General features: G+C 42.1%; 1 protein-coding gene across 1 annotated transcript; it reads left to right on the top strand.

Moving 5' to 3' along the window:
* Window positions 1-5,074: 5,074 nt before the first annotated feature.
* Window positions 5,075-12,027, top strand: LOC150087588 (uncharacterized). Its single transcript, XM_090372151.1, has 5 exons — window positions 5,075-5,211; window positions 5,350-5,472; window positions 8,001-8,155; window positions 8,273-8,349; window positions 11,851-12,027. The coding sequence occupies exons 1-5, from the start codon at window positions 5,142-5,144 to the stop codon at window positions 11,855-11,857; spliced, it is 432 nt and encodes a 143-aa protein (XP_090228277.1). The 5' UTR covers window positions 5,075-5,141; the 3' UTR covers window positions 11,858-12,027.
* Window positions 12,028-27,040: the final 15,013 nt, after the last annotated feature.

Here is a 27,040-nt window from a genome sequence, read left to right on the forward strand (position 1 = left end):
AAATCTCAGTTACTCAAACACAAGTATAATATCACAATTATTCCCACAAAAGACCGAATTTTTCTTTCTAGACTTGGACCCTCCACTAAATCTGAAGATCTTATCAACCTAATTAAAGAAGAATATGGTTTCGGAGTAGATGTCCGTTCTCTGAAGACACGATGTCCCGCCTACTCATCTTTTATATTAACATGCCTTCCATCACAAACAGAAAAAGTGCTGAATCTAAGATCCCTTTTATCAGGGGCTCTAGTAAAACGCTTCACGGACAGACCATCAAGGGAGTCCAAAATCTCCTCTCCACCGGCATAGCAATCAGATACCCTGCTATCTACACATACTACGTTCTCCTCTCGTCATAGAATCCCCAGATCCCAACTGTTCAGTGTTTACCTTCAGAATTGCAGGAGTATAATTAGCAACCTAAACCACTTCAGAGCAATCCAAGGCTCACATATTTACGACATTTACCTGCTCACTGAAACCTGGCTCTCCATAAATATTGATGATCAGGAGATTATAGATGGACAATATACAATCCATAGAAAGGACAGAGGATCTCGTGGAGGCGGAGTAGCTATTATACATTCTAACCATATACTCTGTGAAACTGCATCAAATTTCACAAATATTGAATCAGTATACTGCCTTCTTCATCTTGGCAAGTTAAAGGTTTTAATAGTATTGCTTTATTTTCCACCTCCCTTAACTAATATAGACCTCCAGTACTTGGAAAGCTCGCTGGAATCAATCTTCCCACTAATTCAATCTGCCGACATAGCAATGGTTTTGGGTGACTTTAACTGTCAAATGGCCAATTTAGAATCTTCTTCTCCATCACTGCAGACTAGGGCTCTCTTTAATATGCTTCACAGCTATGGTCTGGAACAAATTTGCAACTTTCCAACCAGAGAAAATGCCTACCTCGACCTAATATTTTCCTCTACTCATATAGATGTTCACACCGACAACCCCATATTTCACTCGGATCATTCACCAATTACTTTTGACATCACAGTGACTTCTCATAACTTCAAATGCAGCTCCCGTACTCCTCGATTCAATTTCAGAAAGGCTGACTGGCCTCTGCTCAACCTAGCTCTAAGAAACGTAGACAAGCAGCTCGCTGACGCTATGGATGACATCGATGTGCTCACCAACAACCTGATTAACTGTGTCCATTCAGTTATATCTGACATTGTTCCTCAATCCCATCTTACCGCACGCTCTACCTACCCGCACTGGTATAATAGTGAACTAATACGTAAAATTAAATCCAAAGAATTCTACAGAAACAAATATAAGCAAACAGGTGACAGTCAATACTATGAAATATTCAGCCAACTCCGCAAAGAAGTGAAAACTCTCATATTAAACTCCTACAACATGTATACAGAGTCAGTTCAGGATAGTCTGCTTACTCACAGAGATATCAAACCATTCTGGAATTTCATGAAGCATAAGAACATAACCAGTAGAAAGTTACAACTCCGAAACGCAGATGGAATTCTCTTATCTGACGAATTCAGTATTGCTCAAGAGTTTGCCAAACACTTTTCTAGAATTCAAACAAATGATACATTGAGACCTGCCTCATTTCCTGACTTCACACCTGTTAAAGATGATATCCTCATTAATCACTTTATCACTGATGAAGATTTAAACTCGGCATTAAAAAGCATGAAAAATGACTATACTAGAGGCCCAGATGACATTCCAGGCCTATTTTGGAAAAGGACTGTCACTACATTGAAACCCCTCATACTGCGGATCCTCAACCTGTCTCTCAGGCTGGGGAAGTATCCTAATCACTTTAAGCAGGTCAATATAGTTCCTATTTTCAAAAAAGGTGATAAAAATGACGTATGCGATTACAGACCCATAACCTTGCAAAACAGCCTGGCTAAACTCTTCGACACAGCAGTGCACAAACATCTCTTCGAATTCTTCAAGCCTTTTATCGATCAGAATCAACATGGTTTCTGCAGTGGCAAGTCAGTAGTCACAAATTTACTTCCTTTCTGGCAATACACCTCTGAAGCTCTTGATAACCACCTACAAGTTGATGCAGTCTACACAGACATATCTAAGGCATTTGATAAAGTCCCGCACGAACAACTTCTGGAAAAACTTAAGCTGTATGGCATCCGTGACCCTTTGCTCTCATGGCTACGCAGCTATATTACGCATCGTTCCTTGAGCGTTATCATCGATCAAGTGAACTCAGACTGTTTTATACCACTAAGCGGAGTACCACAAGGCTCTCCCTTAGGTCCTCTTCTCTTCATTGTTTTCGTAAATGATCTTCCTTCTTTCATCTACACCTCCAATGTTCAAGTTGCTCTCTATGCAGATGATCTTAAGATCTATTCAGCAGTGAAGGAGACTACCGATTCTCAACAACTTCAATGTGCTCTCAATAAATTCTCTCTGTGGCTATCTCTGAATGGCTTGTCTGCTAACCCCGCGAAGTGCAAAGTTATCTCTTTCTCATCTTGCAGATCTCCACAACTAATGAATACGGAGTATAGTATTAACTCTGTGATCATCGAAAGGTGTGACCAAGTTAACGACTTAGGGATTCTCTTTTCCAGCAGTGCTAAATTCGATGCCCATGTCCTTAAAATCACCAGCAAAGCATTCAAAACACTGGGATTCATCAAACGGAACACATACAAGTTCAAAAACTACAGATATGCGGTTATCCTTTATAAAACTATTGTTCTGCCAATCCTTGAATTCAGTTCCCCCATCTGGAATCCTCACACAAAGACTTTAACTAACAAAATTGAAGCAGTCCAAAAAAACTTTATCCGTTACCTTACGTACCGCAATCCTCTATTCTATCACTCAGTGTATTATGAATCGCTGTGTGATTACTTTCATCTAAGGCCTCTGTGCACTAGAAGAGTTACTGCTGACATCGCCCTCCTAGCCAAAGTAATCACTGGAATTTATGAAGCATCTGATATCCTGAGTAAAATAAACTTCAATGCTCCCTGTAGACAAGTCAGGAACCTTACACCGTTTCGCCTTGACTCTGCCAACACGGACTTAATGAAGTTCAGTCCACTGAACAGAATCAGCAAATCAGCGAATGACTCTCGCATTGACTTCTTTGACAACTCCCAATCACTGATGAACTCCATCCACAAGTTTGCCTCTTCACTTAAACTGCAAAGTGACTAGCTCACATCTAATTATTGTAGCTTATTATTTGTTATATTATTTTTCTATTCTCTAACGGATTAATTATTACTTGTTTTACCGGTAACTTAACTTAATACAATCCTCTTTTGTACATATGCTTTATTGTTTGAATTTGTATCAATGTTTATCGTCCTGTAGGATTTCACATTATTGTTATTATGTTTATTGATCTGATCTCAGATACACTGTTAATGGTTACCTGTTGTGTATCTTTTTATTAATAAAATAAAATAAAATAAAAAAATAAAAAATCTACATTCACAGCAACCTATCTCAACCTTAGTACAAACTTGCCTAATTCAAATTTAACTTCGTTAGAAAGAACTGTCAATCAATTTCTTACAGGAGTTCAGATTATGACTCCAAGAGTTCGGGGTTCAATAGAAAAACAAGGAACACACTTACGTTCCGATATGGCCGCTGATCCCACATTCCTTGCGTTCACGCTTCCTTCTGGCTGACAGGCTTACTTCAGTCATTTGAAGTAAGCTGGATTTCTCCCTTTTCTTGGGCACCCTGCTTTCCTTAGTGGCGGACAGGACGCACCATCTCAGGTAGTCTATATGGGCACATGTGTACACTCTTGGCTCATTTTCTATGGGTGGGAGCTGAAACCCCTGGACGGTTCCTTCGTGAGATACTCTTCAGACCTTTTTCTACAAGTCCTACATTACCAAACTCGCCTACCTCTGCTTCAACCTGCAACCCACGACCTTCTCGTCTTCGACCACACCACACAGAAGTCCGATACAGAATGCACACGCCTCTCAATTTTTCTCCCAACGAACTTTACTGTTTCCCTCAAGTTTGGAACCCCTCCCCCAAGGTCTTCAACCAATCCCATATTCTGTTCAATTTTCCATTCCTTTCTATTTGCCAAAACAACTCTCCCAAGCTGTCTCTCTAGCGCACAAACCAACCCTTCTCTAGAAATTTCTTATTTTTTTCCCCACAAGGCAGTATGACCTTTTCATGTTTGCTGGCAACCTCCAAAAACTGTCATTTTCGTTTTCGCACTTTTCTCTCCAAATATATCGAAACGCCCAAATATCAGTCATCCCGAGGCCGTTTTCTTTTGACTTGAACACTGGACGTGCACTCATTTCCTGTTTAGTTTAGATCAAAAGAGACGCTTCCTATAATCCCGTTTCACGTCCTGTTGTTCTTTCCCTCATCAACCCTCCCACGCCTGTTCTCAAATGGCACCCCCTTCTCTCTAGTCATTGCGCTGCCTCTGTTTGTTTTCTTGTATTATTTAAATTACTTGGCTATCTTTTTGCCACTATTCTAATTCCCACGCCTTAAAACTGTCCTTTACTAATTCCAGTGTTCTTCAAACTTTAACCTTATTTTGCATTTAAACTAAATATCTAATCTTAATATTTACTGTCTTTAAATTAATACTCGGGCATTAATGCTAATCCTCGCTTTCCATTGCCCCTCCTCGATTGAATTTAGCAAAACAAATATTTCTATTTTAATTTGTAAGAACAACATCGTGGTGGAGCGCCATTAATTTCCGGTTGTGCGATATTTCGAACATTTATGAGAAAACAGTTGGTGAATATCATTTGTTATTTTAAATGTTTAAAATTAAATGGGAGGTGCTGTATAACGCTGGACGTGCGTCATTTCTCCGCTACAAAACAACCACTGGGAGGAAACAGATAAGTTATTTATACCTCGTGAAAACCTTGCAGAACCCGATGAAGCTTGCAACCGGATATGAACCACGAGGGGCATCACGCCATCGGATTATTCGTTGTAGTTTCATTGGCTAAGCGGTCTGGCCCCGCTTTAATTACTTCTGGCCATTTTACCAAGTACCGAACCATTCCAGGGTACCACGCTGAGCTCGTCCGACGCCCACAAGTTATTCCAACAGAAGAAGATATTCGAGACAGGATCCCCTTCGAACTTTAACAAGAAGGATGAAGTCAATCGTGTACGCAGTCCTTCTGGCCGTGTTCTTGGCCGTTGGGTGCCAAAGCGAACCAACCTGTGAGTATTTCGACAGGTTTTATTTCTCGATGGATTGATCGGTTGACGCCAATCTCCAAAGGTCCTCTTCGATACTTTTGGTCTTTATTTTAATGAAACAGTAACGTTTCTCTCTCTTTCTTTCTCTTTTCATTTCAGGCACCATTTCGATACAGCAGTCGAATCCCGAAGCCAGCCCGTGTGTTAACGATGCCAACTGTACCACCTTACCGAGTTGCGTCATTGAGCCAGGAGCAACTGCCACTTCCTGCATCAATGTTGGTAAGCGCAGAGAGAAAGTAAGACATTTAAAACGAGTTCCAGTCCGGAAATTATTATTCAGTTATTCCAAAACGATTATTGTGTGTTATTGATTATTGGCTTCAATTCAGACCATTCTTTAGTCGGTTTGTCTGTTGCCCGAACGAAAAATCCGAGCTTCCGGGGTGGAAAAACACTGCTCTCCTCTCCTGAGACTAACTGACACTCGGGCAATGAGCGAAAAAAGCCCATAAAAGTTCCGCGCGTATTCACAGGATTAGGATCTACGCCTTTATCACCCAGTGCATGGACGATAGCCTATAATACACTCCCATTCAGAATAATGAAGGTAGGAGTGTGTTATAGGCACCATGACTCTGATGAGTATAAAATGAGCAATTGTGCAGGGAAATAGAGTGGGCCACTAAATCAGATTGTCTTATAATGGGGGATTTTAATTTCCCAGATGTTGACTGGAATTTGGGGGCTGGTCACTCACACACTAGCAGGGCTTTTGTGGATTTATTGGATGATTGTTTTCAACATAAGCATGTTCGGGAGGCAACTAGAGGGAGTAATACTCTTGATTTGATTATCAGCAGTGATTCTTCATGCATTAAGAATCTGCAGATAAATGAACCACTAGGTGGCAGTGATCACAGTGTGCTGAAGTGGGATTTACTCAAAGAGGTAACTACCATTAGGGGTAAAGGGAAGGGGTATTGCTTCCGTAAAGGCTGAGACAGTATTTAAATTATATACAGTGGGACCAACTGATGATGTTACCAACAGCAAATTCAAAATGGGAAGCATTCAAAGAACTTATCTTGGAAGCTACTAGGCTTTACATACCAACTAAGAAATATTGTTCAAGGTTTAGGCCTAAATGGATGTCAGATGAATTAATGAGGCATATGGCACGGAAGAAAAATGCATGGGATATATACAAATTAAATTATCATTTGATACAGAAGACTGCGGTACATACAAGCTGATTGGTAATCAAGTCACAAACGAGGCAGGTGAAGGCAGATTACGAGAAAACTGGCAAAGAACGCAAATAAAAATAGTAAAAAGAGTTCTTTACCAAAGTTTTCTCGTAATCTGCCTTCACCTGCCTCGTTTGTGACTTGATTACCCATCAGCTTGTATGTACCGCAGTATTCATTCCCTTCCTTCCGCAACTGTGGAAGGAAGGGAATGAATCAGATTGATCCACTTCATATCGATGGTTGTGGGGTTTTTTCCTTTCTTTATCCTTCTTACTTCTGTATTTCAATTTATATCACCCATTTGCACTTTTCTATTTCCGTCTGGAAATTTCTGACAAATTCAATGAGTATCTTGAAATCAATTTTGTGGAACAGCTTTGCTGAAGCGCCGAGTCCCACAAGCAACCTGATTGAGTTAAAAAAAGAAAAAAAAAAAAAATCAGAATATTCCCGAAGCTGAAGGATTTTTATTTTTCCTATATGCATTATTATTATTATTATTATTATTATTATTACTAATATCTGTATCTCTTGAGGAATGAGAAAACATTTTCAACACGAAGTCGTTTATTATGGTGTACACTTATGTACAAGACTTGAACTGAAACCGATATTATGCATTTCATCCTACAATACACCGTTTTCTTTTTTACTGCATCCTCCTTTCCTTTTCCCCCCAAATGCATTTCTCACTTACACATTTTATGATACAACTCAACATTTCAATTTGCTTCAATCGTTCCCATCCTCTGGGCTGCGTCCATTAATTACTCAGTCAGGTACTCTCACAGCACACACAAGTGAACTTTACTCGCAAGATATTTCTTCTCTCACACGCAATGCACCCCATGGACATTTCAGATTAGCAACACGCATACATTTCCTCTTAGCCACCCTGTGTTTACTATCATTAACACTTATTCCTTTCCTTTTATTAACACTTCATCAGAATTATCTCGTGGCATATTCACCTTAACCTTGTTTTCCAGAACACGGAACCCTTCCATCTACTGCCATGAGATACCCTCCGGACTATACTTTTAGTAGAAGGCCGAGCCGATGCCTCTCCCAAAATGACTGAATGCATCCTCAATCAGTGATATGACAGAGGGATTAAGCACACATCGACTACCTCTCTGAGCACCCTTTGAGTCTAGCGTCCATCCAATTAAGTGTTTGCAAGACTTTGTGTCTTACAGCTCAGATTGCGGACAAATTCAATGAGTATCTTGCATCTACATCACACGAGGAATTCTGAGGGGAAGGGCTCTCAGAAATTGATCAATGTCTAACAGGGAGCTCCAAGTAACTTTCATATCACATACTTGGATCTTAGGAAGGCTTTTCATACTTTTGCACGTGGAAGACTGCTGTCCAAATTGCAGCAGTGCGGCTTTGGAGGAAAATTCCTGCTATGGATAAAGGGGGTGGTTGAGCTTGGGTACTCCCAAATTTCCAGCTGTTTGAAGTGTTTCTCTTTTGTGTGTATAAGTAGTGGTATTCCAGAAGAATATTCTACCGCGTATAAATAAATAAATTTTCTTCGTCACTCTTTAGCTTCAACCGAAGAGTTTTCGATTCCAAACACGTGGACCGTATACGCCACCTATGGCTCACCTCGTAAACAGGTGCAGGGGCAAATCATCGAATGCACTGAAGCGAACTGCGACTGCGATTATAAAATAGTGTTTGAAATTCCTTTGGACTGTTCGGTTAGTATTTTTGGAAAAATGATCTCCTCTCTATTGCAGCAGACATTGAGCGCGCAGCAGTGTACTCATTCTGTGCATTCCTTCAGTGTTTCACGGGGCCATTTTATTTCATTGCAGGGCCCGATCGATTTAAAAGGCTGTAACTTTGGTCTGTTTTGCATATCTTTAGGGACCATTAGCCCTGGATGCCGGATGTAAGTAAAACGATATTTCTTATAAAGATTATTTTCTTATAAAGAAACTAATTTCTTCACATTATGCGCTAATCATATCAGGGTTCGATGTGGATTTAAAAATAGTGCCAGTTCTCTTCAAAATGAACTTCTTCGCGTATATTAATAAGGCGCAGGTGTACTGTCGTGGTAACTGTCTGTTCCTTCTTCAGCAGTTTGCTGGTTGCTGCAACCAAGAGAAACCAAGAGAATAAAATCTGCATTCCTCACAGGAGACCGACTAACTCATCCACATTTTGCAAAAAACCCATAAAAATTCCTTTTTTCACTATATTTATTTTTATATATAAATTCCTTTTTATAATGGGTCCCCACTATAGCTAACTGAAGACGATTTAGAAAGTCGCTCGTGCGCTATTATTAGCATTTATCTCATTTCGTTTAATTTATTTTAATCAGAGAACCATAGAATGGAAAGTGCACTTTCCTTTCTTAGCAAAACTTTTAACTTAGTTTTTAATTTCGAATCCCCGTAAGTTATTAGAATCTCTTAACAACTATGCACGTGGCAATACTTCCCACCAACTGAGCGGATTATTTCAGGTGAATGTTGAAAAATTAAGCTAAGCATTATCCACCATCTAGTGATTACATCGCAGCACATAAGGACTCTTTAAAAACATCATCGGTGATCTCAATCTTTCAGACAATCTCTGGGATGAATTGGATCGTGGGGTGGGTGTTAGGAGAGGACACCCAAGAAACAGAGCTCAAGTGGTCGCCGCTTTGAAGGATGAATGGTGGAAAATATCGAAGGACATTTACAAAAAACTGGCAGAGAGTGTTCCTCGGGGGTTAAAGGCTAAAGTTTCAGCACATCTTATTAGTTTTCTGTAAATAAAGGCTCATAAATCAAGGCCGCATAAATAAAGCTCAACTTCTTATAATAGTTTTAGGTGCCAAAGTAACGTGCAGTAGTATTAAGCTCCAAAAAGCAGACTGAGTCAAAAATTCTTACTGGGGAAAACTTGTGGTGACCTCATACTAGTGTTGATGGCCAAAATCACACCGGCTTCCGGCCCACCGTTCTGGCCAGTTAACCTTTGTTGGGCACTACTGGCCCTCATCAGTATCATCGAATAGGTACTTTGAGCCATCCAATGTCCCAATACGCAATAAAGAGTTCTTCTTCAAATTAGAGTTGGATGTTAGACAAGCACTAGTCTAACAGAAAACTGATTATGCAGCTTTAATAACCTGCATCAAGAACCAAGTATCTCTAACGGTGGGGGTTCTCTCTCTCTCTCTCTCTCTCTCTCTGCCTTCATGCTCGCAGCTGCCTTTGAGCAATTCCTCGCCGCATCCGTGGCTGATGGTACAAAGTTTTTCCTACAGAAAGGACAAGAAGCAAGTAGCAGAGGTGATCTTCAGAGTGCTAAGCAAATCTAGCAGATAGAAAAATACCCTAATACCATCGGTTTTTAGCTTAACCTCACCCCAAAGACGCGCAATTGTTAATTACAAAAAGGAAATCAATAAATGAAGTCTGACCATCCCTACGTTCCAGAATAAAATGCATCGAACACTCCCTCCACTACCGACGACCTACGGCTTGTCTAAGATGAGGACCTGATCTCTGCTCACCCTACGACTCACAGCAAAGCAAAGACATACGTAGCATTATGGACCATTACACATCAGTCGGACCCTCAGGAAGTAGTGGTAGAGGGTGACTATTGTCTGGGACACGGGAAATATATTGCGCAAAAAAAGACAGGTGGAATAGAACCAGGGTACCTTGCCAGGGTCATAAATTGGAACTTGGGGAGAACAATGTGTACAGAAAGGTAGACACGACAGGAGAGGTTATACTCTTAGTTAAGAAGAATATTAAAGGTATGGCAATGCATCCATTTGACTTGTGTGACGAGTGCAACGTTGAGTCATTCTCGTGTGGCATAAGCACTGGAAAACAAAATTGAGAGTAGGAGTGCGTTCAAGTCCTAATGACTAGGATTAGTATACCAAGCATCTAAACAGAGAAATGGAGTGGGCCAGAAAATCAGATTGTCTTAAAATGGGGGATTTAACTTTCCAGGCGTTGACTCGAATTTGTGGGATTATCACACGCAAAACTTTCGTTTCTGCAGAATGGTTAACGTTTGTTATTTGGGTGAGCTGCTGCAATAAGATCTGGGAAAATTGGGTCGATGGGCTGAGAAACGGCAGTTGAAGTTTGCTGCAGAGTACTGAATATGGGTAACAGTAAACCCAGAGTAACTTAACAAATACACAAAAGGTACTACACTCAGGGAAGTGGAAAGTGAAAAAGATCTGGGGGTAATTGTGCGGTCAGATATGAAATTCTTCGAGCAGTGCAAAGGTGCTATCAGAACATTCATGGGGTTTTGTCAATGGTAGACAGAATTTTGTTAGTAGGGATAAGGAGGTGGTTTTATTCCTTCTTTTAAGGCTATTGTTAGGCCGCATCTTGGATCCTGTATACAGATCTGGAGGCCTCACTTCAGGACGGATGTAGAATTGCTGGAATGGGTGCAGAGAAGGGCAACCAGATTGCCCAATGGAAGAACAGGGTTGTTCTTACCAAGAAAGGCTTCAGTTTTGCAAATTGCGGCTTCTAGAGAACAGGCACCTGCGGGGTGATCAGATTGAGGTGTTTAAGGCCGTGAATGGATTGACTTAGCTGAATGTGAATGGTATTCTTCCACTTGCTGAGGCTAATATACGCATGAGGGGGCATAAATTGAAGTTGAGGAAGGATGGTTGCACGATAGATGCGCAGAAGTTTGCCTTCAGCCAGCGGATGGCTTATTTTTGGAACCCGCTTTCATTTGTTGTTGTGGAAGTGGATGGGTTGAACAAATTCAAGGAAGAACGGATAAATTCTTGGAGGGTACGGGTGGGTCACCCGCGTATTGTTTTTTTTTTTTTTTTTTTTGCAGATGCTCTATAAGTTTGCTTTCTTCCATCAATTGTCATTACTGCTGTTTCTACACGTAGTAACAGCAGTAATGCCAGAGCTCTAGAAAGTAGACGTTCCCAGAAAAGTTGCTTTTCAGTGCCCGTCCCTGGCCCCTTCGTTACTGCTAACCGACGTACGAAATCCCGCATCCAGTGGAGGCAGTGCTTTACGACTGACTGCCAGGGAATAACGGGTGCTTTGAAGACAATCCACACATTCATTTGAATGTCGAGACGAAGAAAAACTTCAAAATATTTACCTACCAGGATGAACAATAAACTGCGCTGCAGATGTACAGAATTGCCAACATTAAAGAAAGTGAGCTGCGAATAAAAGGTAAGTAGTAGGTAAAAAACACATCCTAAGGAATGTCACGAACAGTTGGAATGCTTTGAACTTTAAACTATTCACATTTTAACCCAAAATGCGATAAACAATAATTTATTTTGTTATTTTTCATTAAATTATACTCGTTTTCCATAAAAAATGCGCCATTACTGTTATTTATCGGCTCAATAAAAATTGTTTTTTATCCGTAGTGGGTAAAGGGCCAGAGGTGGACAGAAGAGACAACCGTGTTTTGCGAAGAAGTGGGATTTTGAAAAATGAAGTGTTTTTCGAAGAGAAGAATCAACCTTCAATTTGTACGTCACCACTGACTTTCTTTAAGTTCTTGTAACAGAATTTTATCAACAACATTGGCTAATTTTGCTCAATAAATGTATTGTAGATGGATGTGAGAAGTGTTATTGGGGACACGTTGGTTGGGGGGTATTACACTGGTGGATAAATGGAAGGAGACAAAGGGTGATCGTAAATGTTCAGTCTCTCGAAATGCTCTAGCGTTATGAACAGGGTTCTTTGAGGTTCTGCGACAGGGACCTTGGGATTTTTCTTTATTTTCAATAAGGGTATTGATAATGGTATTACAAATTCCACACGAAAATTTAAAATCATTTTGTAGAATGGCCACTCTTCGTCTAATAGCGTGTTTGGAAATCAATATCTTTCGGTGAAATACAATGTGCGGCTAAAAGGAATGAGGCGGTACCTTCCGAGGATTTCGGCTGCTGTTTTAAATCCATCCTGGGTATCGGGAATGGAGAGCTGCACACGCGCGGCTGGAGAGTACTTCGAAGGGGAAATCATTTGTTTAAAATAATAAGATTAAAAAATATTTCCCGTTCTTTTTCGCTCCACCATTTGCTATTGTGAAAAAAATTGATTTCAGTTTTCTGTATTGGAATAGGGGGCCATGCTTGACCTTCCCTTTTTAATTTTACTGTAATGAGGATTATTTTTATTACATCTTTTGAACGATCGTGGTTGCTTGCATTTTTCTACTGATTGTTCAGGACACCCTTCGTCTCCATCTGATTCCATCCATTTCTGTTATGTTTGGTTTCTTCGGTTTGTTTGCAATTTGTGCAAATTCGCAAAGCGGGTTGTCCGCAGTATGAAAGACGCGCCTTCTTCTTGAAGGACACGCGAAACGCGTGTCCTTCAAGAAGAAGGCGCTTCTTCACATGTCCTTCCGCTATAGATGGTCGCAAGGCCTGAGGACGAATCCAACGTCAGTGAAAGCCACTGTTCCCTTGTCGCAGTAGATGTCAAACTAACAAACAACAACAAGAAATGAGTTCTGCGTACCTTGAGACATTACATCTACAAACGCAGTGGGTATGCTACAAAAATGTAGTTAAACCTAAAACTACATCACGTGACTTCTGCGTCCTGTTCAGCCCTACTTAACAAAATATACTGAACGTCAATATGAAGTAACAGCGATACAAAGACTTTCTTCTGATTTCCCCAACGTCCTCGCGACGTTTTCGAGTTCCTTCCAACTTCCTTTGACCCCATGGATTCTGCGGGGGTAGCACAATGGTGTTGTCCCCACACCGAGCGGAAAAGGCCCAGGTTCGAATCCCCTTGTTCACTCCGTGGCTGAGTTACTCGGTCTCAGGCGTCGATAGCAAGGTTTCAATGGTCGAAAATCCCCCCAGAAACTGGGGGTTTTCGACCATAGAACGCACTCAATTACAGCACAAATACGGGTTTATGGAATGAATTACAGGTAACCCAAATATGATAATTAGAAATTAATTAGATTGACCCCATGTGAACACTCTGGATATACAGAAGAAATTTATTTATTAATCCCAACTTTCCGAAGCAGCGCATTATCTGTAAAAAGTAATATGAGGGGTCCCAGGAAATCTGGGTGAATTTTCTAGAGATGAATCCTTAGAGCCTCACTGAGTCTATTCGGGGTCAAATTGGTAGTTAGAGATAAATCCTTAGAGCGATGTTACAAGATTCATTTGGCCCTCAACTCCTTTTTTGGAAGAAACGGACTTTCCCATGAGCTCAGTTAGTCTATGACGGAAAGGAAAGCTATCCCGAAAATGTACATTCAGCCACTTCCCCAATTCTCGAATCCTATTGACGACTTCGTTTCCCTCCTTCTCCGACAACCTCTAGAGAAGTGAATTTCTGGTTCTCGCTTCACCCAAGACCCCTGCACGAGCTAAAATCTGACCTCAAAAAGAAACTGGAATAATGGGCTGCCGAATAACCTTGCTGGCAACGTGAGGATCGGTGTGAGTTGCGCAGAAGCGAGGGGAGATCTCACCCACTACTAATTCTTGTTTTTCGGTTATCCTTAGCATGAAATTTGTGTGATCCACGTGCATTTATTCTTCTTTCGTGGCCTGCACGTTCGTTGTGGCGTCGGTAAGCAATCATCCCTTTGTAGATCAAACAGCTCTCTACAGAAATAAACGAGATGATGAGATATTTTGAAAAATCCGCAGCTTCCTTATCTTTAACATCAATATATACACGCAGCGATCACTGAATTATAACCACCCTAATATCGTGTGGGCCTTCAGCTCCTTTTAACACGCGCGAATAACCTGTTTTTCGCCGACGCACTGAGTCCACTACTAGATATCTGAAGATGTTTGTGGACATCTGTAGCCGAGCTCCTTTAAGGCTATCCCTAGTGTCCTGATAGATGATAGTTGTGTGCCCACACGCTTCACTTGCCGTTCCACAACATCCCATTGATTGAGTTCAGGCGAATTTGGAGGCAAATCAAGATAGGTGATATCTTCGCTGTGTTGTTCGAACCACTCGTGCACAATGCACGGCGCATTTTCGTCTAGGAAAATCGCGTTTCTTTCTGGCGGGGGAAAAAAATTAACCCGGCAGGGTGTGTGCGTATGGTGTTCTAACAGCTGCCGGTAGACCAGACCAGTGAAACGTTGGTTTATACGTTTCGGGGGTCCTAGTTCTTGCCAGAAAAATGTGCCCCATATTAAGCAACCACTGCCTTCATTGACAGTGGGCATCACGCACGATGGGTACTTGGACTCACGAAGCTGGCACCACATAAGAAGGCGACTGTCGCCGTATTGCACCAGGTATTTGGATTCATCTGACCAGCACACTCGTTTCCAGTCCTCCAGGGTCCAACCAGCGTGTTGTTGAAACCACAACATTCGCCGTCGATGATGAACCGCGGTGAGGAGAGGGAGGATATCTCTTGGGTTGTCTGTTGTGCACCCAACGTCTGCGAGTTCGGCGCATTGTTCATTTGGAATATTGTCCTCGCATTACCACATTGTATCGATAGAATGCGCTGCACTCTTCGCACACCAGGAACATCCACCTCGCGTGATAATGTGTTCATAAATTGGGGCAGTCACCGCTTCAAGGAGCATGTGGCTGTCCCCAAATGCTACAAGTGTTGTCGTTTCGGACACACGACACACACGTGTACCCAAGCTCAACCCACATGTGGACACTGTGCTGAGAGAGGCCACGACTTTAACTCGTGCACTAACAAAGAAGACCCACCCACTTGCGCAAACTGCAAATCAATGAAAATGCAGGCAGATCATTCCATCCGGGACAATAAATGCCCTGTCTACACAAAAGCTAAGAGCACATGCCAACTAAGGCTCGATTATGGGGACTTACCTTAAACCATTTAATACTACCACTGTAAAATTTGCACAAATTAATGCCCAGCGAGCTAAAGCAGTTACAGCGCAGTTGAGGAAAAAGGCAGATGAGGAGAACCTCGATATCCTCTTTCTTCAAGAGCCATATTCGCACAGTAAGGCAGTCAGAGGGTATCCGTTGACTTATAAGATCGTTCAAGTGGACGGGGAGACCCCATGGGCGGCTATTCTGGTCAGAAACTCTGATCTGACTGTTACCAAAATATCACATTACTGCCTTCCCTGGGCAGCCTGTGCTCATATCATCACCCCTTTGGGGGAATTTTACGCTGTTTCTCTCTACTCTCGGCCGGGGGAGGATATTCTCCTGATTATTAGATACTTACAAAGCATCTCTCTGGAATTCCCAAATACAAAAATCATCGTTGCCGCCGACGTAAACTGCAGGTCGCCAGCGTGGTTCAGTGAAACTCAAGATAGACGAGGCACAAACAACGGTCAAAGACTGGAAGAATATCTCTCAAACAGTTCTTTCTCAATTCTCAACCAACCAAATAACCTACCGACCTTCTCTAGTACAATGTGGGAAGCCACAATTGATATCACCCTGGCCACAAGATCCGTTGCACAACACCTTTCATCCTGGACAGTTAGCGAAAGCTGGACCACTTCGGACCACCGTGTAATAACTTTCCAACTGCACCGATCAGTAAGCCGACAACCAATTATGAGGCAAACTCTACATAGATTTGCAATTGACAAGGCAAACTGGCAGGAATTTAAGGATTCACTGATCATGGCAACCCACTCCCTCAGCACAGTTGGACTGAACCCAGACCAGCACCAAAAGGCAATTGTAAGCCTAGTCACTGAAAGCTCAATTAACTCTATTAAACGGAAGAAACCTTCTCTTGGAGCCGTACCTTGGTGGTGCCCAGAGCTTCAGCAACTGCGACGGGAGGTTTACACCCGACGGAAAAATTTTCAACGCGCAAGACGGACATGGCCGGAAGCGGGAGTAGAGTATCTCAAGCAGCAGTACCGAACGGCAAGAAACGAATACACAGCCCTGATTAAACAAAGGAAGAAGCGCTCCTGGGAGCACCTAGTCTCCACAGTAGGAAATTCTGCTCCATGGGGAGTGGTCTACAGAGTAATCACAAACAAACTCCCCAGGGGAGAAGTCATCCCAGCCACCAAGACGCCACAAGGCACATATACAAAGAAATGGTCCGAATCTATAAATAACATCCTTGACGCCATGTTCCATCAACACATGCCACCAAGTACCCCAGAGCAAATACTACTATGTGAGGAAAACAGCACTTACACCACGGCTTCACCAAGGTGGAAGACAGCTTCACCAAGGAAGAACTGGACTCCGCTGCAGCAAAAATAAAAAACAAGAAATCTCCAGGAAAAGATATGATGAGCCTGAGATCTTAAAGAAGGCTGTTGAAACCATCCCAAATGAGATCTTAAACCTCTTCAACCATTGCCTTGAAGCAGGCCATTTCCCAGCAGTATGGAGATCTGCAAAATTAAGGCTTATTCTCAAGAATCCGACAAAACCACAAAACCACAAGACCTTCCGGAGTCATACCGGCCCATCGCTCTTCTATCCATACTAAGCAAACTCCTAGAACATCTTCTAAGCAATAGAATAGAAATTCATTACTCCAAGGCTGGCCTTCACTCTGACAACCAATACGGCTTTAGAAGGGGTTGCTCCACGGTGGACGCCTTAGAAAATATCGTCAAAGTAGCTACCACTACCAGCCATAAATACTTCCTTGTCATTTCAGTGGATTTTGCCGGGGCGTTTGACTCCCTCTGGTGGCCAAGCGTCCTCGGCAGACTCCGGAAAGCAAAACTACCAGCTAATTTGTACAATTGTATAAAAACCTATCTTGCAAACTGAACAGTAACCGTCAGTGCTCCGTACTGTTCAGTCACACGACTAGTCTATAGAGGATGCCCACAAGGCTCGGTACTTGGCCCACTTCTCTGGAACGTGGTGCTCGACAGCTTTCTAAACCTCGACCTTGGTAATATGAGATCGCAGGCCTATGCGGATGACCTGATCCTGATGCTTGCAGCAGACTCAAGAACTCAACTAGAGATCTCTGCAAACCATGCTATAAATATCCTACAAGACTGGGCCACCCAAAACCACTTAAAGATATCCCCAACAAAAACCTGCTCCATCCTACTTAAAGGTTCTCTCAATATCAGAAGGCCTCCCCAGATAAAGATTCAGGAAACAACAATTAAGCTTTCCACCGAACTTAAATATCTTGGTATTCTGCTGGATAAAAATCTGTCATTCACACCCCATCTTACTTACCTCCGAAGCAAAATCAAAAAATACTCCGCACTAATAGCTAGAGTCACTCGTCGCGACTGGGGGCTTAAGAAGAGGACCCTAGCCCTCTTCTATAAGGCAGTCTTCTTACCAGCAATAACATACGCATCAGGAGTCTGGTTCCACAAGGCGGTAACAGCAGTTAACAAAAGGAAGCTAGAGACCATTCAACGTTCAGTCCTACTAACAATCTCGAGAGCCTGCTGGGACCTGGAGATCGTCCGCTGTGGGTTGCTTTATCAACTATCCAAAGGCAAATCAATCACCTGCCTAGACTACACAACTGATCCGGCGAACGATCGTAGACTTGAGAAAAAACGCCTTCTCACCCACCTACAGCAGGCCTGGCAAACCCGCTGGACGACCTCGACAAAAGGGGAAGTCACCCGAAGATTCATACCGGATAATCAACTAGTGTTTCCCAAAAGCCCAAACTGGTTTTCACCGGGTCTGCTGACATCTTACCTGCTCAGGGACACTGCGCAATAAGAGCAAAACTCTCCAGTTTCGGATTGAGTGACACCCCTCTTTGCCACTGTGGACAACCAGAGACGTGGGAGCACCTCATGCACCACTGCCAACTATACGAAGACCTCAGCTGCCTCTTAATAACTAGAATACGTTTCTCGCCAATAAACCAAGAACAATATCTCCTGGAGAGCGAGGACAACTATAAAGCCTTAACGCAGTTTGCGCAGGATCTTTTTACTAGAAGAAGAACGTACCCACAACCTTAGCAGGAATTTTCCCACAAACTAACCACTCATCATCCATAATAAAGATCCTTAGATGTGTCAACCAAACAAAAACCTAATGGCTACAATCTGAAAAACTAATCATTAACTCAACCTGGATCTGACCACTGGCTTAAACTGGAGTCATTATCTGGACTTGACCACTCACACGGACGGGACAACATGTCCCATGGCATACAAAGACCTGACAAAGACATTGTGCAGTTTGCTGCCGAAACATCATTAGGCGATCTGAACCGGGTACCCTCACTCTCGGTTCACTTTCTTTCCCTTCCCTTGGCAGGGGATGGTTACTCTGTACCCTCCCCCCTGCCATCCCCTATTTTCACCTGGTGAGGCATGGGCCTGCCCCGCCGACTGTTGGGGTTATCTTCACTATTGACTCCATATTTCTGTCTTTCACCCCCCAGTCTTCAGTCTCCCTTCCCTCTCTAGCTATCTTGCGACTAGCGTTTGTCCCTTGCCAAAACTACACAAACCCCACACAAAAATTTAAATTAAAAAATAATAAAAAATGAACTATAACCCGTATAACTTATATCTCTTTCGGCCTGACCCAATTTCTAGCGTTCCTCCCCCCCCCACTCCACTTTTTTTTTTTTTTTTTTTTTTTTTTAGGTCCTAGCCACTGAAATCTCAGGAAAGGCTCTCCCTTAGGTCCTCTTCTCTTCATTGTTTTCGTAAATGATCTTCCTTCTTTCATCTACACCTCCAATGTTCAAGTTGCTCTCTATGCAGATGATCTTAAGATCTACTCAGCAGTGAAGGAGACTACCGATTCTCAACAACTTCAACGTGCTCTCAATAAATTCTCTCTGTGGCTATCTCTGAATGGCTTGTCTGCTAACCCCTCGAAGTGCAAAGTAATCTCTTTCTCATCCGGCAGATTTCCACAACTAATAAATACGGAGTACACTGTTAACTCTGTGATCATCGAAAGGTGTGACCAAGTTAACGACTTAGGGATTCTCTTTTCCAGCAGTGCTAAATTCGATGCCCATGTCCTTAAAATCACCAGCAAAGCATTCAAAACACTGGGATTCATCAAACGGAACACATACAAGTTCAAAAACTACAGATATGCGGTTATCCTTTATAAAACTATTGTTCTGCCAATCCTTGAATTCAGTTCACCCATCTGGAATCCTCACACAAAGACTTTAACTAACAAAATTGAAGCAGTCCAAAAAAACTTTATCCGTTACCTTACGTACCGCAATCCTCTATTCTATCACTCAGTGTATTATGAATCGCTGTGTGATTACTTTCATCTGAGGCCTCTGTGCACTAGAAGAGTTACTGCTGACATCGCCCTCCTAGCCAAAGTAATCACTGGAATTTACGAAGCATCTGATATCCTGAGTAAAATAAACTTCAATGCTCCTTGTAGACAAGTCAGGAACCTTACACCGTTTCGCCTTGACTCTGCCAACACGGACTTTATGAAGTTCAGTCCACTGAACAGAATCAGCAAATCAGCAAATGACTCTTTCATTGACTTCTTTGACAACTCCCAATCACTGATGAACTCCATCCACAAGTTTGTCTCTTCACTTAAACTGCAAAGTGACTAGCTCACATCTAATTATTGTAGTTTATTATTATTTGTTATATTATTTTTCTATTCTCTAACGGATTAATTATTACTTGTTTTACCGGTAACTTAACTTAATACAATCCTCTTTTGTACATATGCTTTATTGTTTGAATCTCTATCAATATCTGTCTTCATGTTGGATTTCATATTATTGTTATTGTTTATTGATCTGATCTCAGATACACTGTTAATGGTTACCTGTTGTGTATCTTTTTATTAATAAAATAAAATAAAATAAAATTAGGTGGCAGGACCTGCCAGAGTAAATAGTAAATTTCTAAAATACTGGTGTACCTGGTCTGCCTCCACGAGGTATAGTGTGGGCAACGGTGGGTCTCATTTGAGACCCAACGGCTAAAAGACCAGATGAACAACGGTACAAAACATTACACACCACAATATCCATACACTTTTAAATCTCTGGCGTCTACAGTGTTCTGTATCACACCACAATGTATATTACGCGGAGATGGGGAAACCCCTGGTGTCGTTAGACCCTAAAAACACTATACACTATACCTCGCGTGATCCTTTTCAGTTCTACGCGGGAGGGGATTTGAACCGTTCGAGGCCATTCGTTGTACACCTCAACCACAGCGGGCCCATAGCAACCAAGACACGGTGTTTCCGATATGGAAGTACCTGAAGCACGAGCTCCCACAATCATGCCATTTTGAACCTCCGTGATATGTGTACTCCTATAAATGTTACTTTATCACTGACTTGCACGAGCAGATGCAAATGACCAGTCCTATAGCATACGAAGCTGGTCGGCTTTTTATATTGCAAGTTATGCAGCGCAGTCCATTATGGATGGGGTGGTCACAATTCAGAGATCAGGGAGTGTTTAAAAATATTGTTCCTTCTATTAACATTTATAGGAACGGATCCTTGTTTTCAATTCTTTTGTCTATTTCGAAATATACTATTTATTTGTGGGTTTCGAGGGTTCAATTACCTGACTTTCCCTCTCGGCTACGATGCCCAATTTAACCTCCTGCCAATCTCGCGAATTTTTGTTGTATTAGAGGGCTTTCTCGAGATCTTTCATGAAAGTACCGTACGTGTTGAGACCCTAAAATTAGAGTATACGGAGGAATCTCACGAAGGGAGAGATCTCATAAACGGGGGGGATCTGCTTTAAAACTTAAATTTCGTCTCAAGAAAGAAGAAATTGATGGTCACACGTATAAAACGCCAGAGGTTTGTCTTATCTCACCTGTTCGGTCACCTAGTTTTCCACGCAATCGCTTCCAGTTGACGAGCTGGTAAGGTTGATTGACGAAGCCACACTCATCATCTTCGAAATTGCAGAAGTGCGCAGAGAATGGAATAACGAACTGGCAAGTTCAAATAAAACGGTTCAAATTCCATCTGCATCTCTTTGTAAAGTAGAGAGTATTTAATATTATAAGTACCAAGCAACAATTATCCAACAAAGATGGAAACTTGTAGAGTGCGCAGTGTTAGGGGGAAGGTGCCTCCGGTGGTTTCCCACATCTGCGCCATTTAAACTCTGCGGAGACAAACAGTGTCACTGTGAAAGCCACAAAGTGTTGTGTTGTGTGTTGTAAATAAAGTGTTATTATTTTTAACAAATAAAATGCTCAACAGGCATGCGCCCAGTTAAAGTGTATAACAAAGCAGAAAAAAGATAAGAGAAAAAAAAAGATTCTACAAAACATAAAAATAAACAGTAGAATAATAAACTTTGTACAAAAAAACCAAATTATGATGTTTGGATCCCCCGTAAATGATTACATCTACCCATATATTCATTTTGTCTGTAAATTCCGTGTGTTCTCTGCTCGATTTGCTATTTGCTGGACGAAAAAACCCCTGTTTTTGGGAAAAAAGCCATGCCATCTACGCCTGAGACCGATTAACTCAGCCATGGAGTGAAAAAAGCCCACTACAGTTCAATACACTGTGTACAATGAAAGTTCATTCAAAAGGAAACGTCCAACTCACGGAAATAAAAAAAGATATTCATGACGTCAAGTCCAGAGCCGTGAAAAATCGCAGAGAGCAGGGTTGCTGCAAGACACATCATCCCCCCCCCCCGACACACGAATTAATGAGAACATCTTTAGCCCACAACTCATCCGTCAGTCAGTCAACCTACTCCAAATAGTTCTGTGAAATTGTTTCTTGTTCACAGCCATATCCAACTCAAACTTGTTCATGAGTGCCAATGTTCTTTTGAAGAAGGAGTTCCTGGATATCTCTAATCTACAGCTACCCATGTGGAACGTAGTCTTCTGTCTACTAGCCACCACTGGAGCGTGAAGGTCAAGATGGCATAGAAGATCCGACAGGAAGGTTGAACCAGCGAAGATATGGTACAACAGTTTGAGGAAGGTCGAACCAGAGAAGATATGGTACAGCAGTTTGAGATCAAGAACAGTTCGTCGAGTTTCCAAGGATTGAAGCTTGAAGTAGGAACAGAGATTCCGGTAGAAGATTCTGTGGTAAAACATGGGGTTACGTCTGGAAAGATAGTGGATAAATTTCATCTGGAGCGATTCTATTTGCTGTATCAAGAATGCATAGTGTGGGTTCCATATAGGAGAAGCAAACTCCAGTATAGTGAGTACAGTTGTTTTGAATAGAGAACTGAGGATCTTGAAATCTGCACGTCTGCCGTTTAATGAAGCCAATTTGTTTTTTCGCTTGGTTTAAAATATTCCTAACATGTTTATCAAACCCACATCCAGCGGTAAAAGTAACTCCCACATCTTTAACTTCAACTCTGGAAATCGGCATCTCCTCGATGTAATATTCATTAACTGCAGTCTTAGTTTTCCTCGAAGCAGCAAAGGAAATAGAGCTGCATTTCCTACGATTAACCTCCAGCCCATTCATAGCAATACAACCAGCGAAAGAGTTGAGAGCAGCCTGAAGGTTAACTGCATCATCTTGACTGCTGATACGTGAATCGTCGGCAAACATTAGGATCTTAATACCACCGTTCTCAAAAAATTGCGACAGATCGTTGATAAAGATGGTGAATAAAAGAGGCCCAAGAGATGATCCCTGTGGTACTACTTTCGATGGAAAAAAATTCCCTTGAGACTTCGTGTCCGATGATCACCCTATGTTTTCGATATGAAATAACACTCATCAACCAGGATAATAACGGGTCAAGTATTCCATAGTGGCTTAGTTTTTGAGCAAGTTGATTGTGCGGGACACTGTCGAAAGCCTTAGTAAGGTCTGTGTAAATCACATCAACCTGTCCTCCGCGATCGACGGTGTCTAGAACCTGCTGCCAGATAGTGAAAAGATTAGTGGTAGTTGATCGGCCCCCGGTGAAGCCATGTTGGCAGTCGCAGATGTGTGCTGAAAACATTCAGTGAATCGGTTGTGAATGACAGTGTGCAGAACTTTTGCCAGCGAGTTCAGAAGGCAGATCGGACGGTAATTCTCTAGTGAGTGGATTGCGCTGCTCTTTGGGATAGGAATAACATTAACGGTTTTGAAGTGAGCGGGGTAAATACCAGTATTAACGGAAAGATTGAATATATGCAATATTATATATTTAAGTTGTGGAAAGCATTTCTTCCACAAGATAAGTGGAATCTTATCTGGACCAGCTGAAAAATCTTTTGTAAGTTTCCGAAGCGCTTGAATGATATCGCTTATGTCCATCGAGAGAGTATTCAGTGATCATCCTTAATGACTTGAAATTGATAAGTTGAAGCAGCAGTAGCTGCAGTTTTTTCTCGGAAAAGGAGGAGAAAAAGGGTCGCAAAAAGATCTGCTTTAGTTTTGTCAGATGGTAGGCTTGCCATCGGAATCAATGATTAGAATTCTTAAGCATGTTCCAAAATGGCTTCAGGATTCCATTCACAGTCAAACTACGTTGAACTGATTGAATATAACGAGCGTACTCTTACGAACTCTTGAATGATAGAGGAGATTATGCTAATAAGATGATCAGTGACTGCGTCAAGATCATAAATCCGTGGGAAGGAGAACCAATCAATGGAATCAAGTTCACGCCCTAATAATTGCCAGTCTGCTCTCCTAAAGTTCAGCTTGGCTGGGGCAAGAGTAGTGCATCTACTCTTCTGTGATATATTTAATTGACAGCTTAAACTTAAAGCCTTGTTATCAGATGGCAGAAGAGAAACTGCTTCTAAAATTAAGATCTGCTTGGATGCACTAATGAGATCCAACATGCCTTGCCTGGATCTCATTGCATGCATCCAACAGTACAAGTATTGTTATACTGCTTGAGGCCCAGTTCAGACATGATGTCAATAGCAGCCTAGTTGTAGCGGATGACTCCTGAATGCCTAGTGGAGTGTGTTGAATATTGGAATCTCCAAACAAGTAAACCTCATCCAACTGGTGAAAAAACGTTCCAAACCCACAAAGCGCTTGCGACAGCCTCTCCATAACGAGATAATCGACCGGGGGCGGAAGGAAGATAGCTGCAATGAGAACAGTTTTGTTATGAACCTTCAATTGACAAAAGATTCCTTCGATATTGTTCAAAGTCCTGTGGATTTGAGATAATAATTTGTGTTGGGTTCTGTTGGGTGTCCTGGCTTTTGGCCACAGGGCCCCTAGAAGGATCCCACGTTGCCCGCACACACCACTAGGCAGTAGTTCGGCTGCCTGCCCATAATTCTCTGACTACTCTGCTCCAGGTCCGCTGAGCTTCCTGGAAAGACACCAAGTAAAAAAAAAAGTACAGGATGTGCCGGAGAGAGTAAAGGAAAGGAGGTATAGTAGAGCTACGGAGGATGTAAGAAAAGGCATCATCCTCAGGTTGGGTGGGATTTCTCCCACTAAGGTGGTGGGAGAAATCCCACCCAAAATAGGTTACAATGTCATGCCAGGTTGTGGTTTCGGTTAGAATGGAGTTATAGATATCATTGGTTGGCACTTTCTCTCTAAGTTTGTAAAGCAGTCCCCATGAGTTCGAGTTGGCCTCATTGGAGACGAAAGAATGCCACGTAGGGATTTTTTTTGCTTTGAAATTTCAAGACTGTACTGTTGTGTTATGGTTCTGTGTTTTTTCTAACTTTTTAATTAATTAGGAGGCCAAGAGCGTCGTCTTTGATACAGATTCCTTGCCTTGTGAACAAGTCTTCATAAACCCTTAGCTGGGGACTCCACCAGGGAACAGATAATTTCTTTGGAGTTATTCTTTTAGTCGAGCGTTCAGTTGCTCGTAGTAAGGCAGTTCGCATAGAGAAGGCTTGTGTTTTTGCATTAATCTGGTTAAATGAATCCAAAATTTCATCACCCATGTTTAACTGATTACGAGAACAGTGGACGTTTTATATGCTTTATAGCAAATCTTCTCAAGTCTTCAGGAGGTAATCTACGATTTTGTAAAATTGGGGAAATTGTAAATGAAATTGCACGATGCTCACTAAACGTAAGATTCTCAATCACGGCCCAGTTCAATTTTATGTGAGTGCTGCTTGCAGTGGTGAGAGTCAAGTCGATAATAGACTCACCATTTATTGTGAAGAAGTTGTTGAGTTGGTTGGCTTTATTTAGGATGTGTAGGTTAAGTCCAAGTATGAAGTTATCCAGTTCTAGTCCCCTGGGGTTCAGTGGAGGCACAGAATCATAATGGAGACTTGGCATTGGAGTCTGTAGCTATGATGATCGGTGATGGGCGTAGTTTTTCGATGACAGTTTCTAGATAGTTCGTGGAGGTAGATCTGGATGTCTTCAGATGGAGGACAGTAGAGTGATACCAAGTAGAAAGTGTCAGAAAGTGCTGCAATTTGTGCATGTGTACCATTCGGAATACAGAAGGAAGAAACAGCTGTTATGTGAAGTGAGTTATTAAATGTCACTTTTGCAGATTTTGGATGTTCAGCATCAGCAGGTATGATCCGGGGAGAGATCGGGAAACCCCTTAATTTAAGGTTGTTTCCACGGAGTCTTCTGAAAAAATAGGGTTCTTGTAAGCAGAGCAGGTAGCAGGAATTCTCGGTGATGGCAACTCGGACTTCATCTGTGTCATTCTTGCGGCGATGGGCGTTCACTTGCAGTATGGTAATATTCTTATGGTTATTATCATGAAGAAGAAGAAGTCGCGTTAACAGCAGAGGTCTGGGCGATGTTACTTATCAGCGGTTCTTGTTTTAGCTTTTGCAGTGCTCTAATGTATTCTGGACACGGTGCCCCTTATGGAGTGATTGTAAATCTTTTGGCGCCTCTTGCAGTTGATGCATTTTGGTCTAACACGACTATCCCTCAAGCCACTAATCACCCCCGACTAATGCCACACGCCATCTAGCCTCACGTTGAGCTTGCTGTTCTTAGATGATAGACCAATGAAAAGTTGTGCTTTGGACTGATGTTAGAGTACATGGTCTACCACTCTGAGAGTCGAATAGAAGATGTCACAGAGACTAAAGGTTTCATCACAAGTCATTAGCCGAGGTGTTATTGTCGTCGGGTTTTCGGAGCATAAGTGACTAAGGCCATATATGTCTGTAAATTGCGTGTTCTGGTGTTGAATTTCTGTTTTCTGGATGAAAAACCCTATTTTCAGGGAGAAAGAACCATATCGCCTCTCCTGAGACCGACTAACTCAGCCACGTTGTGAAAAAATGTCGTAAAAATTAGTCACATTGTCGATGGGACTCAAACTCGGGTCTTTACCACCCTGTGAGGGATTGACAGCTATCCTACCAACAGTGCTAGGATAGCTGTCAACCCACGCAACGAGGGCTTAGTTTTGAAACCAGAGTACCACAGGTGTTACGAAATTTTATGAGAAAACAGGTCACGAATATCATTAAAATGTTTAACATTAAAAGGGAGGTGCTGTATAATTAGTAGGCGCCACGCCATTCCACCACTACAAAACAAATTCACTGGAAGTGAACGGATAAGAATCTGATGGTGTTTTCAACCGGATATGAATCACGTGGAGTCATCACGCCATCTGCTTATTCGTTGCAGCTTCATTGTACTGCAGTCATTTTACGAAGTTCGAGATCGTTTCACGGTACCACGACTCAGCTGGACTGAAGCCGAGAAGTCAGTCGAACTTAAGACAGA

The sequence above is a fragment of the Mastigoproctus giganteus genome, chromosome 4 (genome assembly GCF_048544385.1).
Source record: "Mastigoproctus giganteus isolate SK-2022 chromosome 4, ASM4854438v1, whole genome shotgun sequence".
Lineage (NCBI taxonomy): Eukaryota > Metazoa > Arthropoda > Arachnida > Uropygi > Thelyphonidae > Mastigoproctus > Mastigoproctus giganteus.